The sequence below is a fragment of the Excalfactoria chinensis genome, chromosome 2 (genome assembly GCF_039878825.1).
Source record: "Excalfactoria chinensis isolate bCotChi1 chromosome 2, bCotChi1.hap2, whole genome shotgun sequence".
Lineage (NCBI taxonomy): Eukaryota > Metazoa > Chordata > Aves > Galliformes > Phasianidae > Excalfactoria > Excalfactoria chinensis.
Genome location: NC_092826.1, coordinates 36448484 through 36463545, shown reverse-complemented (window position 1 = coordinate 36463545; position 15062 = coordinate 36448484). Strand labels below are relative to the sequence as shown.

The 15062-nt window shown below is 44.4% G+C and overlaps 1 protein-coding gene and 1 non-coding gene across 2 annotated transcripts; both read right to left on the bottom strand.

Annotated features, from left to right (window-relative positions):
* Window positions 1-764: 764 nt before the first annotated feature.
* RPS20 (ribosomal protein S20) lies at window positions 765-3518 on the bottom strand. The gene is made up of 4 exons (XM_072329327.1): window positions 3381-3518; window positions 1804-1903; window positions 1217-1290; window positions 765-989 (listed from the first exon to the last, which is right to left on the bottom strand). The coding sequence occupies exons 1-4, from the start codon at window positions 3381-3383 to the stop codon at window positions 807-809; spliced, it is 360 nt and encodes a 119-aa protein (XP_072185428.1). The 5' UTR covers window positions 3384-3518; the 3' UTR covers window positions 765-806.
* LOC140249277 (small nucleolar RNA U54) lies at window positions 1362-1425 on the bottom strand. Its single transcript, XR_011902992.1, has one exon. It is a non-coding gene; the product is annotated as a small nucleolar RNA U54 (small nucleolar RNA).
* Window positions 3519-15062: the final 11544 nt, after the last annotated feature.

The following is a 15062-nucleotide window of genomic DNA, read 5'->3' as shown; positions in this document are numbered from 1 at the left end:
GTCCACAAATGCAACATGTTCTAACGTGACAAGGTTTCTCACCTCTCCCACAGCTCTTCAGACTGTTCTAGGGCAGCTCATCACAGAATCAGAGTGGTTGGGACAGACCTCTATAGGTCATCAAGTCCAACTCCAACTAAAACAGCCCACACAGAAAGCATCCAGGCAGGTCTTGGACACCCCCAGAGACTCTACCACCTCCATGGACAGCTTGTTTCAGTGCTGTCATTCTCACAGGGAAGTTTTTCCTCGTGTTAGTACAGAACATCCCATAGATAGATCCTTCTAAACCTTGAAAGTGAATGTCACTTGGACAAGCATGCAGATGAGGGACTCCTAAATCCCATGTCAAAGGCGGCTCAAGATATCACGCTGGTTTGTATCTTGGTGAAGGCAACAAAACATCCGGCTCCACACAAGCATATGCCCTTGTTTCTGCTTTTTTAACTGAAGTTAACTCGGTGCTTGGAGAAGCCAGAATGGCAACATCAACTTAAATGCATGAGAACTAATAATAATATTGTCAATTCAGATTGTCCAAGTTACGTTTCTTCCATGAAGGTGACTATCCATATAGTCACCAATCTCTAATCAAATTATGACGCCCAAGTTTCATTGTCTCATTTATTGTTCATGTGTCCTTCCTGAAAAATAACATCGGGAAAATGCACTCTTTCCATCTAGCATTTTGGTTATGTCCTTATTCAGGAAAATCAGAGAACCACAACAGACTCTTGGCACAAATACAGAAACAGACAGCAAAGAAAATTTGTAAGCCAGCTTTATTCAAAGTAGATGACTATGATTTAGGCATCGGCAATAGTAACTTCAACTTCTACGCCTGGCTCAATGCTGATGGAAGTGATCTGCTTCACAATCTCAGAAGGGCTGTGCAAGTCAATGAGTCGCTTATGGATACGCATTTGGAAACGATCCCAGGTCTTGGAGCCTTCACCACAAGGTGTCTTCCTGGTAGTGATGCGCAGAGTCTGAAACAAAACCATAAACACAGGGCATCAAGCTGATGTACACAAGAAGCCTTTTCTGCTTTCAGCATTTATCACGCAACAGTTCTCAAAGCATCAAAGAACGCCGGTATGCCATTACGTCTTTATAAAATAACCCTCCATTTAGTAGCATTGCTTTTTATCTCAGCTTTTTTTCTTTATAGAGACATTTTAGAAACACAACATGGTTTTTAATCAGGCTTAAATACCTTGGTGGGCATGCGCACAGGTCCTTTCACTTTCAGGTTTTTCTCCTTAGCGCCTCTGATCAAGTCAGCACAGACTGAAAACACAGAATGGTTTTAGGCTTGCGGATCTTTTGTTTTTGTTTTAAACAGAGATTTTTAGAAGACACGTTGGCTCAGAATAGCGTATAAAATGATCACTGCAATTCAGGTTAGGTTTATCCTCACAGCCAACGACATCGACATAAAAAGACTTACCCCACAGCAGAAAATCACAACAGCAGTAGAAAGCTGTCAGTACCACTTAACCCATATTTCAGCCACCAGCAACCCAAAAAATGAGGCAACAAGTATTGCTTTTACATTTATAATATGCAATTAAAATGCTGTCAACATCAGTTCCCAATTACGATTTATTAATGCCTTACTGAACGCTGAACACCTGACTGACCGCTTAATGACAAGCATGACAAAGTATCAATGAAGAAACCAATGCCTTTGGGTTCTCAACACTCCAACAGTTAACACCTAAAATCCCCAGAAATACAGAGGGACAGAAGCTCTCTCTTACTGCTACTTCCGTTTAAAAGAAAAATAAAAGCCTCACTCACCCTTCTCAAGTGATTTGACATTGCGACTGGTCAAAGTAATTCTAATGCGATGAATTGCTACCTCTTGCTCCACAGGTGCCTTGCCAGTATCTTTAAATGCCTGAAACATGAAAGAGATCAAACACTACAATCAGCACCAACTAACACAACTGAAAACAGGTTTGTGGAACGTGAAGTACAATTTGGCTTTGGGACTATGTTATATGCTTGACGTGATCAGACAGGTACAGTGGCATGGTCCAAACAGTGGGAACAAAGGATGATGAGAGCAGTAATTGCTGTGAGAAGCAATGTGAAGAGTAACTGCTTTGCAGGGTGGAAAGCTTTGAGAACACCTCAACCTGATTTGCCTACATATAAAGCAGCCTGTCCAGGCACTGATCATGTCTGATTCTCCTCCTTCCCTACTAGTCTACCCTGGTGATGCTACATCTGGAATACTGTATATTCAGTATACTGTTATACAGTATTCAGAATACAGCCCCAGCTGTGGGCTCTTCAGTTCAAGAAATGCAGGGAACTATTGAAGAGAGTCCAGTGGGAGGCTACAAAGGTGATTAGAGGCCTGAAGTGCCTCCCTTAAGAGGAAAGACTGAGAGACCTGAGGCTGTTCATCCCAGGAAAGACTGAGAGGAAATCTCATCACCGTTTATGAATATCTGAAGTGCAGGAACCAAGTTTATGGGGCAAGATGACTCTATGGTGGTGCACAGGGACAGAAAAAGGTGCTGTGGTCAAGAACTGGAACACAGGAAGTTTCATACAAACACGAGGAAGAAGTTTGTTACTATCAGAGTAATGGAGCACCAGAACAGGCTGCCCAGGGAGGCTGCAGAGCCTCCTTCCCTGCAGATACTCAAAACTCACCTGGATGCTTTCCTGTGTGACCTAATCTAGGGAACCTGCTTTAAAGTGACCTGGGCCCGATGGTCTCCAGAGGTCCCTCCCAACCCCTGTGTGACTCTGCAACTGTTCTTGTATCCAAACGCCTGTAAAATTCTACCACCCTAACAGCCCCACCATAAATCCTGCAGTGAGGATATCAGCTAAACGGGCACAACTTTGAGCAAAGGGATACATCTGACCAGAACGACTGACTGCGCTACTTCTGGCACTGATCTGAAGAGCTTTGTGCAATTAAACGTTTGCGAGGGACTGTATTAAAGCGGACAGACCGAACCTATAAAAGGATGGGAAAATACGAAGTAAAAAAAGCATTAAAAAAGAAAGAAAAAAAACAACAAGAAGCACGGCGTTCCTCCGTCCGACCAGCTAATACGTTCCCTGCTAGCTGGCCACGCTCCTCGGGTAAGAACCCATACGAAAGCCAGGCGCAGAGCCCGAGCTCTCCCCCACGGCCCGCTCGGGGCCGAACGCACACGGCCGCCCCACAGCGCTCCGCGGGCACACGCGGCCTCGCCCCGCCCCAGCGCCGCGCCTCGGGCCCGAGCCCAGGCCCAGCGGGCGGCACGCGGCCGGTCAGGCCCAGCGGGCGGCACGCGGCCGGTCGGGCCCGGCGGCGGCCACGCGGCGCTGCCCCCCACCCGCTCCCTGCGCTCCATCGTCCCCCGCCTCACCATGGCGGCAGCGGGGCCTTCCTGGCCGACTTATTCCCGGGCGGGGCGCGACGCGAGGCCCAGCGAACAGCGGTGAGCCAGGAGGAGGCGACGAGAGGGAGGCGCTGCGGCGGCGGGCGGCTTATATAGGGCGGGCGGCACCGCCTCCATCCGGGCGCTGCGGGACCTTTCACCTCGGGGCCGGCGCCCGGAAGGGGCGGGTGTGGGTGTGCGGCTGTGCCGTGTCCCGTGGGGTTGGTGAGGGAGCTTTAGCGGCACGGCTTGAAGGCTGTTTGGTGCTGCTGGCGGAGTGGCGATGCGGGAGTCCTGAGCAGCGTGAAGGGAGAACGCTATTTTCGTTCACGCCCGGGCTTAGGGACTTGAATTCGTTTTGTTTATTGGCGTCTCCTCTTGAGAGCGCTCGTTGCTGTGGCTAGAAGGCAGATAGCACTGCTTCCCGCACGGCTGTTCAGTCTTTTCTGTAATCATTGTGGTTATTGAAGAAAGACAGCTTAGCACCTTGATCTAAGCTCAGTTTCACCTGGCACCCTTCCCTTATGTATACGTGTTTTCCCTTATCAAACATTTCATAGGTCTTCACATGATCACTTCATGCTTTTCTTCTTCCCTGCAACAAAAGCAGCTTTTGTATCTAGTCATTTGTTTTTCGATCCCTTCAACAATTTAACAACAAGTTTGAACTCAGTTGTGCATATAGATAATATTAGAAACAAGAAATTGGCTGTGATTTTTCATTTCACTTTAGCCCTTGAGAGATTACAAGAGGATCCTCAAAAGGTTTTTGACCTCTCTGCTCCTTTTGACCTTCCTTGTGACCTTAGGAGGAGGTACGACTGTTTTCAAGGGTGGACAGTGACAGGAAAAGGGGGAATGGTTTTAAACTAAGATGGGAGGTTTAGGTTGGATATCAGGAGGAAGTTTTTCACTCAGAGGGTGGTGACGCACTGGAACAGGTTGCCCAAGGAGGCTGTGGATGCCCCATCCCTGGAGGCATTCAAGGCCAGGCTGGATGTGGCTCTGGGCAGCCTGGTCTGGTGGTTGGCAACCCTGCACATAGCAGGGGGGTCGAAACCGGATGATCATTGTGGTCCTTTTCAACCCAGGCCATTCTATGATTCTATGAAAGAATCCACGTTTACTCCATTATCAGCTATTCCAATTTCCTGAGGAAGTTTTCCATCCTACAAGCATTCTATATTTGTCACTCTTAAGTGCATAACCACACACTGACCACGCTGAAACACTTAATTTTCCAGTAATTCAAATGGTTCTCAATCAGCCATCTTGCTATGCCGTTTAATTGCAGCTTCGATGAATGCTAGTACTGAACTTTATTTCCTAATAAACTGATAAAATATTAAGTAGCTTAGTGCCAAGAACTAATTCTAGCAGGATTCAATTAGAAAGACATCTGACCAGTTCCTCACTTACAACACAGACCTGTAACCTTGGTTTTTATTTACTCGCAACATGCTATTTAGTTTTGTTTTTCCCTGGGAATGCTGCAACATTGATGGTAAGCTCCTGATTTTATTCCTTTCTTATGCTTTTATATATGTGTGTGTGTATATATATATGTGCATGTATGTATTGGCACAACCGCAGCTTTCTGTTAGACTTCTTTTTTTTTTGTTGGTTTTTTTTATTGAGCTTCCCCAGATTTCTCAAAGCTTATGGAAAATCCACATTAACAGCACTCAAGTCTCCTTTGCCAGCTCTTAAAACTCTTGGATGCGAGCTATCTGGAGCTGCTGATTAAAAAACGTCTTCCTTTAGTTGCTATGTTTAAGGCTTTCCTTAGTTATTGTCAGAACTTTGTGATATTTGTTGTTCCCCCCCCAGTTCCCTTCTTCCCCCCAAAAAAAACCACCCAACAAGTAAAACAGCAATTTATATAAAGTCTGTGCATTCTCTGCCATACATTAGCTAAGAAAAGAATAAAAAGTATTCCAGCTTCTTCACACATGTAAGTAAATATCCATTATCAAAATAACTTTTTGCTTGCCTTCTCTCGGCAGTTCTTAGCTCCCAGTTCACATGTTGTACTACACCTATTTCTCGTCTAGTAAAACCCATTCAATTCAAGTTATGCTTCCAAATCAATAATTCAGTTACTCCTGTTAATTATCTGTTTAGGTGTTGGGAGTAGGTTTCTTGCCATCAGTTGTGGTCCTCTGCTTCATTCTAGCTTGAACATCTCTAATTTGTGATGCCATCCCATTTTTTAGCTGCTTGTTGCCGTTGAATTTAATCTTGCCAGGTTTTGCCTTGAAAGATTTTCCAGGTGACTGGTTCTAAATCGTAGACTTCTATCCAAAAAAAAAGATGTTCCAGTATTCTACAAATCTAAATCCCTTTAGTCTAGACATCTGCTGACCTTCTGTCTTCCTTTGCTCATGTGACAAAAAGAATCTTTCAGGAGACTTCCTGTATGTCCCACCCGGAGCTAGAGTGGTCACAGCTCTAGTGCGTGTCCACCTACATGACTGAACAAGCAGCACATGCTGGCTCTCAGCACCCTCTGAAGGACTATAGTTGACTGCTCTTGAAGCAAAAGGTTGTGCTGCCTTCTGGTGAGTGCTGATCTCTGAAGTCCGACTGCACTTTTGGGTGGTTCATTGGACAGACATACTTGGCAGGTTCTGTAGATTGGCTTGTTAATGCCACTGCTCCCTTGGGTTAGATTTATTCTGATGTCATGCCCTTTCTGGCAGTGGGCACAGTAGCTTCCTTAAATTTGCTGTGTTGTTTTTCATAGCGATGATAACAATGCTGGCAGCTCACTAGAGACAGGGCCTGGATTACGCCTGCCTAAGCCTGTAGTCTTCACTTTCAGTGGTGATAAACACATTGCCAAAATATATTTATATTTACTTTGAAAATCATAGAATAGTTTGGGTTGGAAGGGACCTTTAAGATCATATAGTTCCAACCCCCTGCTATAGACAGGGACAACTCCCTCTAGACCAGGTTGCTCACAGCCCCATCCAACCTGGTCTTGAGTGTTTGTGAAAGCATGGATCTGGCTATGGCTTCGTGCTGACTGTCCCCCTGCCCATACCCCTATAATGGGGCAGTGTGCAATGGGGAGAATACCTCCTTTCAAGTTAACTTCTTTTCTCTCGCTAATCCCCTGGTTACTGTTTAATCTGGGTGATCATTGTCTTAAACAAACTTCGTTATTGTCAGATTCCCCTTAGTGTTATCAGTTTTTGGACAAACAACCTCTCAGAACGGCCAGATTTGGGTATTCTGTTCACACGCACTATTGACACTTGCATTCCTGCCATGCCATCTGTTGTTATCCAGGCCACGCTACCACGAGGCAGGGAGCCATGCAGTTCCTGTACAAAACCCCCTAGCACCCAGTCCAGTAAAAGCAAATCTAGTGGACACAAACAAAACTGCTGATTCTGCACCCAGTTTTCATTTTAGAAATCACCAGAGAAGACTTAGTGTGCAGAAAGGTTAATCAAGTATGAAAACGGTATTCCAAACAACACAGTCCTTTTCAATTCTGCTTCTGCTACTTCAGGCTCCACTATTTGGCGCTGTTTGTCATGATCTGTGACTTTGAAAAAACAGACCATGCAGGAAGACTGAATGGTTTGCAGTACAACATGAAGAGCTGCACCTATTTACCTTACATTGACGTGACCTCAGCAAGCTGCTCTAACTGATCTGAAAGTGGTTTCCATCACAGGTGTTGATTTGCTGCTTTTCTGCAGGTTCTGTACTCGGAGGACTGAGGAACTAGCACTGTGTATACAAGCTCCCACAGTGCATTTTGTACTAATAAAGTACTGTAGCACTTGTCTCTCATCCTAATGTCTGTGGGAAGCTACCAATGGCAGGGGATTTGCATGGTTGAGGTGCGTCTTTGAGGAAAAAAAACACTGATGCTTTTGTAGTAACTATATTTACAAACATACGTAGCACTCGTACATTTTGCTAGTGATGTCTCCTGTTATGAAGTTACCGATTACAGTTTTTTCCTCCCAAAAACCAGTTTAATCTAATCTAATTCTGTGTCGAGACAGAGTAGGAGGGAATAGTTTCACAGTTCTTGTGCTGCCTGCCTGTCACGGAGCAGGGATAATGTAAGGAATGATTCTGACCTCACATTGCATTATGATTGAAGGGCTAGCCTCCTGATATCAAATGCATTGCTGCATCATGTTTTCTATGTCGATTGTTTTTCCTCCGAAGTGTTTTCTTCCTCATCACTTCAAGATTAGTTTCCTTTCTCCAATATTCTTGAGCCACCTGGTCTTCAGATGATGAATGTTTACAAGCACCAGGAAAAAAAATAGTAAATCCTTGCCATAGATGATGAAGGGGGAAATCATCATCTTGATGGTCCAGGACTGTTAATTCAGCAGACTGGTTGCATCTCACATTTTTATTAAGGTTATGTTCCATTGTCAGACTAAGTTCTATGGGACCTGTGAAGAGATGCCCTTCCCAGCCCTCCCATCTGTAAGTGAAAACAAAAGCCAGTTCAGTAATGCATCTTCCATTGTGGCCTGACCCTGTGTGAATTAGCAAAGGTAAATTATTCAAAAACTGACAGAAACAAGAGTAATAACATAAAACCTAGGATCTGGAACAAAACAGGATACTTTGGTCTTGGAGTTGTGCTTTAGAAACAGGAATTAGTAGCTACTGAGGAAATCGTTGCGCTGTGATTGTTCAGAACAGATGGTCAGATCCACAATGTGACATGAAAGTGATCCAAGAGGCATCAAAGATTAAGAAGTTTTGGTTTCAAAGGGCTTGCTAACTTCTCAAAAAGCTAATGTGTCAGAGTGGCAGCTGCAGCCTACTGCTTAGACATTATAAGGTTGTGACTGGGGGGTAGGAACAACTGAAGAGTGTGTAATGTTGTTCCATAGAAGAGTCAGTTCTGTTGAGAACGTAAGGTAGCCAAAGGGAAGTCTATTAAATATGTCCTCAAACTAAATACACAGCAATAATGAAAATGTAGGCTGTACATTTCCTTTCATGTTGGTGTATTAAACATTATCATTACAAAAGAATATTGAAAAAACAAAACATAAAAACATATTTTCCCCTGCAGTAGTAGCATTAGAGTAGTATTATTTTTTTAAAAAGCAGCTATACTTGGGTGCACGACCGCAGAATCATAGAGGGCTTTGAGTTGGAAGGAACATTAAAGACCATCTAGTTCTATCCCCCTGCCATGGGCAGGGCTGCTAAGATCCCATCACATCAGACTGCCCAGGGTCCCATCCAACCTGGCCTTAGATGCCTCCAGGGATGGGGCATCCACAGCTTCTCTGCAGGCCTGTGCCTCACCACTCTCTGAATAAAGAATTTCCTTATAACATCTAATTTAAATGCCTCTTCTTGTTCCTTAAAACCATTTCCCCTTGTCCTTTTACTATATGCCTGTATCAACCAGAAAGATCAGTGTGTTGGAATAGTAATGTGCAAATGACAAAGCTACTACTGCAATAGAAATGCATTATAAAGGAAGGAAAAAGGACTGCTCACCTGCCTCCAAAGACTTAGATTCACAGGGGAAAACTCCACAAAGGAGAAACCTCTGGCAGTCAGCACTTAAATGATGTCTAAGAGAGGTGCAGTCAGGCTCCACCCCTTCCAGTCACACAGCTGAATTACCTTCACCTGTGCTCCCAGGGCTGACTGGGTCCCTTCGCCAGGTGATCAATCAGTGGTTCAGGCCATTACTCAACAGTTGCCATGCAATGCCCAAGTAAAAATGTTGGTCTCCCTCCTGTTTAGAATCTCCCTTTAAATACTGGAAAGATGCAATGAGGTCTCCTTGGAGCATCCTCATTTCCAGACCAAACAAACCCATCTCTCTCAGCCTGTCTTCATAGGAGAGGTGCTCCAATCCTCTGATTCTCTTCATGGCCCTGCTCTGAATCTGCTGCAAATCCTTCATGTGCTGGGGACCCCAGGCCTGGATGCAGTACTCCAGATGAGCCCTCATGAGGGCAGAGTAGAGGGGGACAATCCCCTCCCCCTCCCTGTTGGCCTCCTCTCTTCTGATGCAGCCCAGGGTATTGTTGGACTTCCAGGGTGCTGGCTTAAGTCCCCCTTTTTGTCCACTGGAACTCCTGAGTCCTTCTCCATAGGGATGATCTCAGTGAGCTTTTCTCTCAGTCAATACACATATCTGAGATTGCCCTGACCCAGCTACAACACCTTGTGCTTGGCTTTCTTGAACCTCATGAAGTTCAGGTGGACCCACTTTTCCAGCTAGTCCAGGTCCCTGTGGGTGATTTCCCTTCCTTCTATCAATCACTCTTCTGTTCCAAACAATCATTTCTGCGTGGAGTGAAAACTCTAGCAATAGGTTTCCTGTCTGTGGATCAAGGGGAGCAGTATTACCTACCTGTAGAAAACTGAGGAATAGATAGCATAACATCAGAGGACTATGGTCAAGTGTATTCAATTTTTATGCAGCAAAAGTTAAATTTTGTCTTATACATAGAAGGGGATTTTGAGTATTGCAGCCGTCCTGCCTGGAAAACATAAAATAAATATCAATACCTGCAGTTTTTTCAGCTATTATGATCTCATGTTTTTATTTTAAGCATAAAATATTACAACATAATCTTTCAGTAACTATGACTGTTTGAAGACAGTTCTGAGACCACCCAGCCTGTACTTCATTCAATCAATGACCCTCTTTCCATAAACTTGCATCAGGTATATTTTCTTTTTGAGAGTCCCCGACGTGTTCAGAGGAAAAACTGCTTCAAATACACTCTTGTGTAATATTCCTGGTGTGAGGTAAAGCCAATCGCTTTGTTCTGGCTGGCACAAATGTATATCCTAATGCCCAGGGACTGCTTCTGTTTCCTGAAAAAAAAAAACAAAACAAACCAACACACCTTTGATGCAGAAATTGAACTCCTTACCCTCTTCTATATATAAATTTCTTTTTCAGTGAAGAGTCCACTATTATTGGTGCGCTTGTATACACTGCTAAGCTATTTATCACCTTGAAGCATAGCAGTAATTTGTCACACCAAGTAGCTCACAGTGAAGTCATCAAGGAAAGAAAGAAAAAGATCTCTCAGGTAGCTCGGGGCTTGGTACTGGTAGGCAGAATGAGTCCAGTTGGTTGCTTTTTTGTTCTGATGATCTAGGGCACTAGGGTTTGGGGGTCTGGGGGTGAGGGGAAGGCTGTGCTGCTCTCAGCTGAACCAGACTGCTGTAGCCCATGGTCACCAGTGACCTCTGAGCTGAGTTTGTGGTCTTGCCTGGTTTTAAGCATGGCTTCAAATCTCTTAGATCCAGGCATAAGGGGTCCTGCTGGTCCATTCAGCAGGCACCTCTAGGATACAAGACAGAAGTTCAAGCGTCGTCATAAGATGTTGTTTCAATAAGAATCTCACTGACTGTAGCTTGTAGGAAATCACTTGTTTTGTTGCCTCCTCCAGCCACCCCTCCCTCAGCACAAACGGCTCTTTCATACCGCCCTCATCATGGCTTTGTCAGGTTGTGCTCATCTTAATTTTGTTATGGCACTTTCACAGATGCTGTTTGCAATTCAACGCACGACCTTTCAAAACAAACAAACAAAAGTAATATTAAAGTACACAAAGCTAAAAAATAATTTCAAAAGCAATTGAAGAAGTGGGTTTCTTCTGAAAGTCAGCCATTGAGGGGACTCAAGCAACTCAATTTTAAGAACATCCGTTTGCTCCCTTTTAAGTCCGAAAACAACTTACAGCAGTCATTTCCTTCCCCAGAGGTACACAGGGAATGACAGCTGTAGGTGTCTGGAGGTCTGGAGAAGTTCTGCCACTTTATGTGCAAAGAGAAGCTGAGGGGACCTGAGCTGTGATATATTCCTTTGAATGCCCTGTGTGTGGCTTTCCTGTTGTCTGCAAATCATTTTAATGAAACTCTTGGATTAGAGAAACGAGGAGGCCAGAGTGTATGGTGTCTGTCTGTCTAAATGTGCTGTATTACATGATACACATTACGAACTGCCACTAAAAAAAAATACAGCCTGCCCAGTGTATCAACTGCCGTATTTACACTCAGCTATTTTAATACCCTGTTAAGGTGCAGCTTTCCGTACTTGTCTCTGGGGCCAGTTTCACCGGCGGCACGTGAATCAAAAGCCTTTCACCATTTTTGAAGTGGCTGAAAACAACTCATGGCTTGAAAATAAAACTGCCTTTCCTTCCGCCCCTTTTTGGGGGGGCAACTTAAAAAGAGAGGGACATTTACATTTCCAATATTCAGCCTACTTCACTCTTTGTAGCCTGGCACATATGCAGGAGAATATTTATTAAGTTATGAATTACCCTATTATCCCAGGTGCCCTGTGAAGGCAAATGCAGTCACCTCCCTGCTCTGCCGAACACTCGGGCTATTGAACTTCAGTCTGGGTAGGGAGCACGGCAGCTCAGCCTCGTGCACTGGCAAGTCCAGGTCCGATGGTGCCTCTGCTATCAAATTGTCCCGTGGTATCCTGAGCTGATGGCATACTGGGACAGAAGCCAGAAGGCTTTTTGTTGTTGTTGTTGTTCCGTTTTCTTTCTTCAACTGGTTTTAAGGCTGCTCGTTTGACAGGCAGACAAATATTTGGCAGCTGGGCTAACTGAAGCATAGAAAGAGGCTCTTTGAACACTGTGTAAGATATTTGTAGCGGATGAACAGCTAAAATAAAGTAGAAGTAAAATATTCAACGTATAGTTCATTTTTAAACACACTCATTTTCTACCGCTGTTTTTGTCTTTGCTCCAGAGGAGGAATATTGTAAACATAGGTAAGAATGGTAGGGAAAAAAAATAGGATAGACAAGTCAAATGTGAAGCATCCACTTAAGCTTTATTGAATTCACAAGTAGTTGTGGCGCTTTGTAAAGCAGTTTTTTCGTTTTCTTTGCTGCAGAGAATAAAACTGGATGCCCGTGTTTGTGTTATAATCATAGAAGGTAAAAACAGAGAGTTTAAAGAAACTGGGTCGTGATTACTGAAATGGTTTGCATTTGAGTTCTCTGATAAGTGAAATGCAATGCAGCTCACATTATAAAGGTCCAGAACTTCAGAAGAAGTCTCCGAGGAGAGAGAAGCAAACGACTTAATGAGCCAAAAGCAGGCTTTCAGGGGCACCCCACTGATGGGAAGCCAAAAGCTATGTAAAGATGTAATAAATAACCATCGCTGCTTAATCAGCAAATGTGCTTAACAGCAATGCTCCCACCTCCCCATGCCAAAAAAAAAGTAAAAAATACAGCACTACTTCTGTCCTCTCTCTTTTCTCATTCTCCCTAGGAATTGTTCATTACGATCGCATGCTACCTGTGCTTCCACCCATTTTTCTTGCCTTTCTCAATTCAATTGCTAAAGGAATTGTCAGATCTTCACAGAGCTCAAGAGAGCACACAGAAGTTGATTTTCAGCATGGACAAAAGCATTTGATTTTGATCTAAAACCACTTCAGTACTCCCTGCTACTGGCTGTTGCAAAGACTGAGTTCAAATTAGATAAATCTAGATAAAATTATGGAATCACAGAATCATACAGGTTGGGAAAAACTACTAAGAAGAACATCCAGTCCAACTGTCAGCCCATCCCCACCATGCCCACTAACCATATCCCTCAGTGCCGCATCTCCATGGTTCTTGAACACCTCCAGGGACAGTGACTGCACCACTCCCTGGGCAGCTTGTGCCACTGCCTCAGCACTCTTTCTGAGAAGAAACATTTCCTAATATGCAACCTGAACCTTTCCTGGTGCAACTTGAGGTCATTACGCCTCATCCTGTTGCTGTTACCAGGGTGAGGAAGCTGATACCCTCCTTGCCACAACCTCCTTTCAAGTCGTGGTAGAGAGCTACAAGGCCTCCCTTGGGTGTTCTCTTCTCCAGACTAAACAGCCCAGTTCCCTGCGCTGCGTCAGATTTGTGCTCCAGACTCCTCACAGCTTTGCTGCCCTTCTCTGGACGTGCTCAGTTTCCTTCTTGTACTGAGGGGCCCAAAACTGAACACAGCACTTGAGGTGCGGCCTCACCAGTGCTGAGTGTGCAAATTTGAGGCCATTTACTACTGAAGAAAAAAAAAAAAAAAGACTAGAATTAAAACTTTCAGTTCACGCTTTTCCCATAGTAGTAGACAATATTATCTGTATAATCAAGGAAGCATAACACATAACACTCTGATGCGATTAATACATCCAAAGCTACTGCTGCTGATGACTATGCAATAGAACACAAGCATTTCACAGTATCCATTTTAATATGAGCTGTCAGAAATTAGAACACAAGCATTTCACAGTATCCATTTTAATATGAGCTGTCAGAAATTAGTACAGACAGCCAGATTTGGCTGTTAGTTAGGAATTAGGGTGTTAATGGGAGCTGGGTGAAGTTTCCATGCAGACTGTGGCTACGCAGGACTGCTATGAGGCAGCAGCTAACCCAGTTGGTTTGGACTAGTTAACTCAGTGCAGCACTAGAGCTGGAAGCTAGAAAGGCAGCTTGTGCTGGGGTCCCACTTATGAGCTGGGAATACAAACAAAAAGAGCTCACAGTGAGAAGGCAGCCATTGTGGCATGGCACAGCAACCCTGGGATCCCAGGAATGGCACTTTGCTGTGCCAAAAGTTACGCTATTAAATAAACAGAAGAACATTTCAGCCTTCAAGAAAAATAGCTATATCTATCAACTATATCAAACTTAGTTGATGGTAAGACATGAGATATCTGGCATTTACCAGTTGGGACAAATGAGGCTTTATTCCTTCTGAAAAGCGCAGCCCAGATGCTGCAACCACTCTTGCTTGAGGAGGTCTGGCCCACTCTTAGTATTGCTTTTACACTGAACAGAGCACACTGGCTGGCAGATGGCTGGAGGGCAGAGCCCACGGGTACACTGCAGTACCAGTGATGCTGCATTATCTGAATCCGTGCAACACTGTGCCCCATACTTCCAAATTTGCAAGACCCTACAGAGCTGATTGGGACAAGAATGCTTGTTCAGCCTTTCAAGCTCATTATGTCTTCATATATACCCTAAGGCATTTAGTGCACAGATTGAAAAACTGATGTTCTGTCATCTTTTGCATCCTGGCAAACGCTGCTATCAGCACCCTCCTTCCACCAAAAGCAATGATAAAATAGAAAAAAAATTCTCCAACCTTCTTTGACTTCTGCCTCCCAAACTGGAAGGATCATCAGTACTGGTTCAATAAATATATCATGCTCAGTAACTACAAAAAGATGTTGATAAACTACAATGACCAGGTTGTAGCACTTTCTCCAGGTCTTCAATAGAACCTATGTTAAGGTTCATCAGCTGCTGGCAGTCAGCTTCAGGAATGCAGAAAACCAGGGGTGAGGAGCCCTTAACATTTATCCTGACTTACAACCATGAGCGTGGTTTGAATTTGCAACAGTCGTGCATGAAGCAAGCAGTTGGACTCAATGATCATCATGGATGACCGTCCCCCTCTACTCTGCCCTCATGAGGGCCCATCTGGAGTACTGTGTCCAGGCCTGGGGCCCCCAGCACAAGAAGGATGTGGAGCTGTTGCAGCACAGGAGCACCTCTCCTGTGAAAACAGACTGAGGGAGATGGGCTTGTTCAGTCTGGAGATGAGGAGGATCCAAGGAGACCTCATTGCATCTTTCCAGTATTTAAAAGGAGATTCTAAACAGAAGGGAGACCAA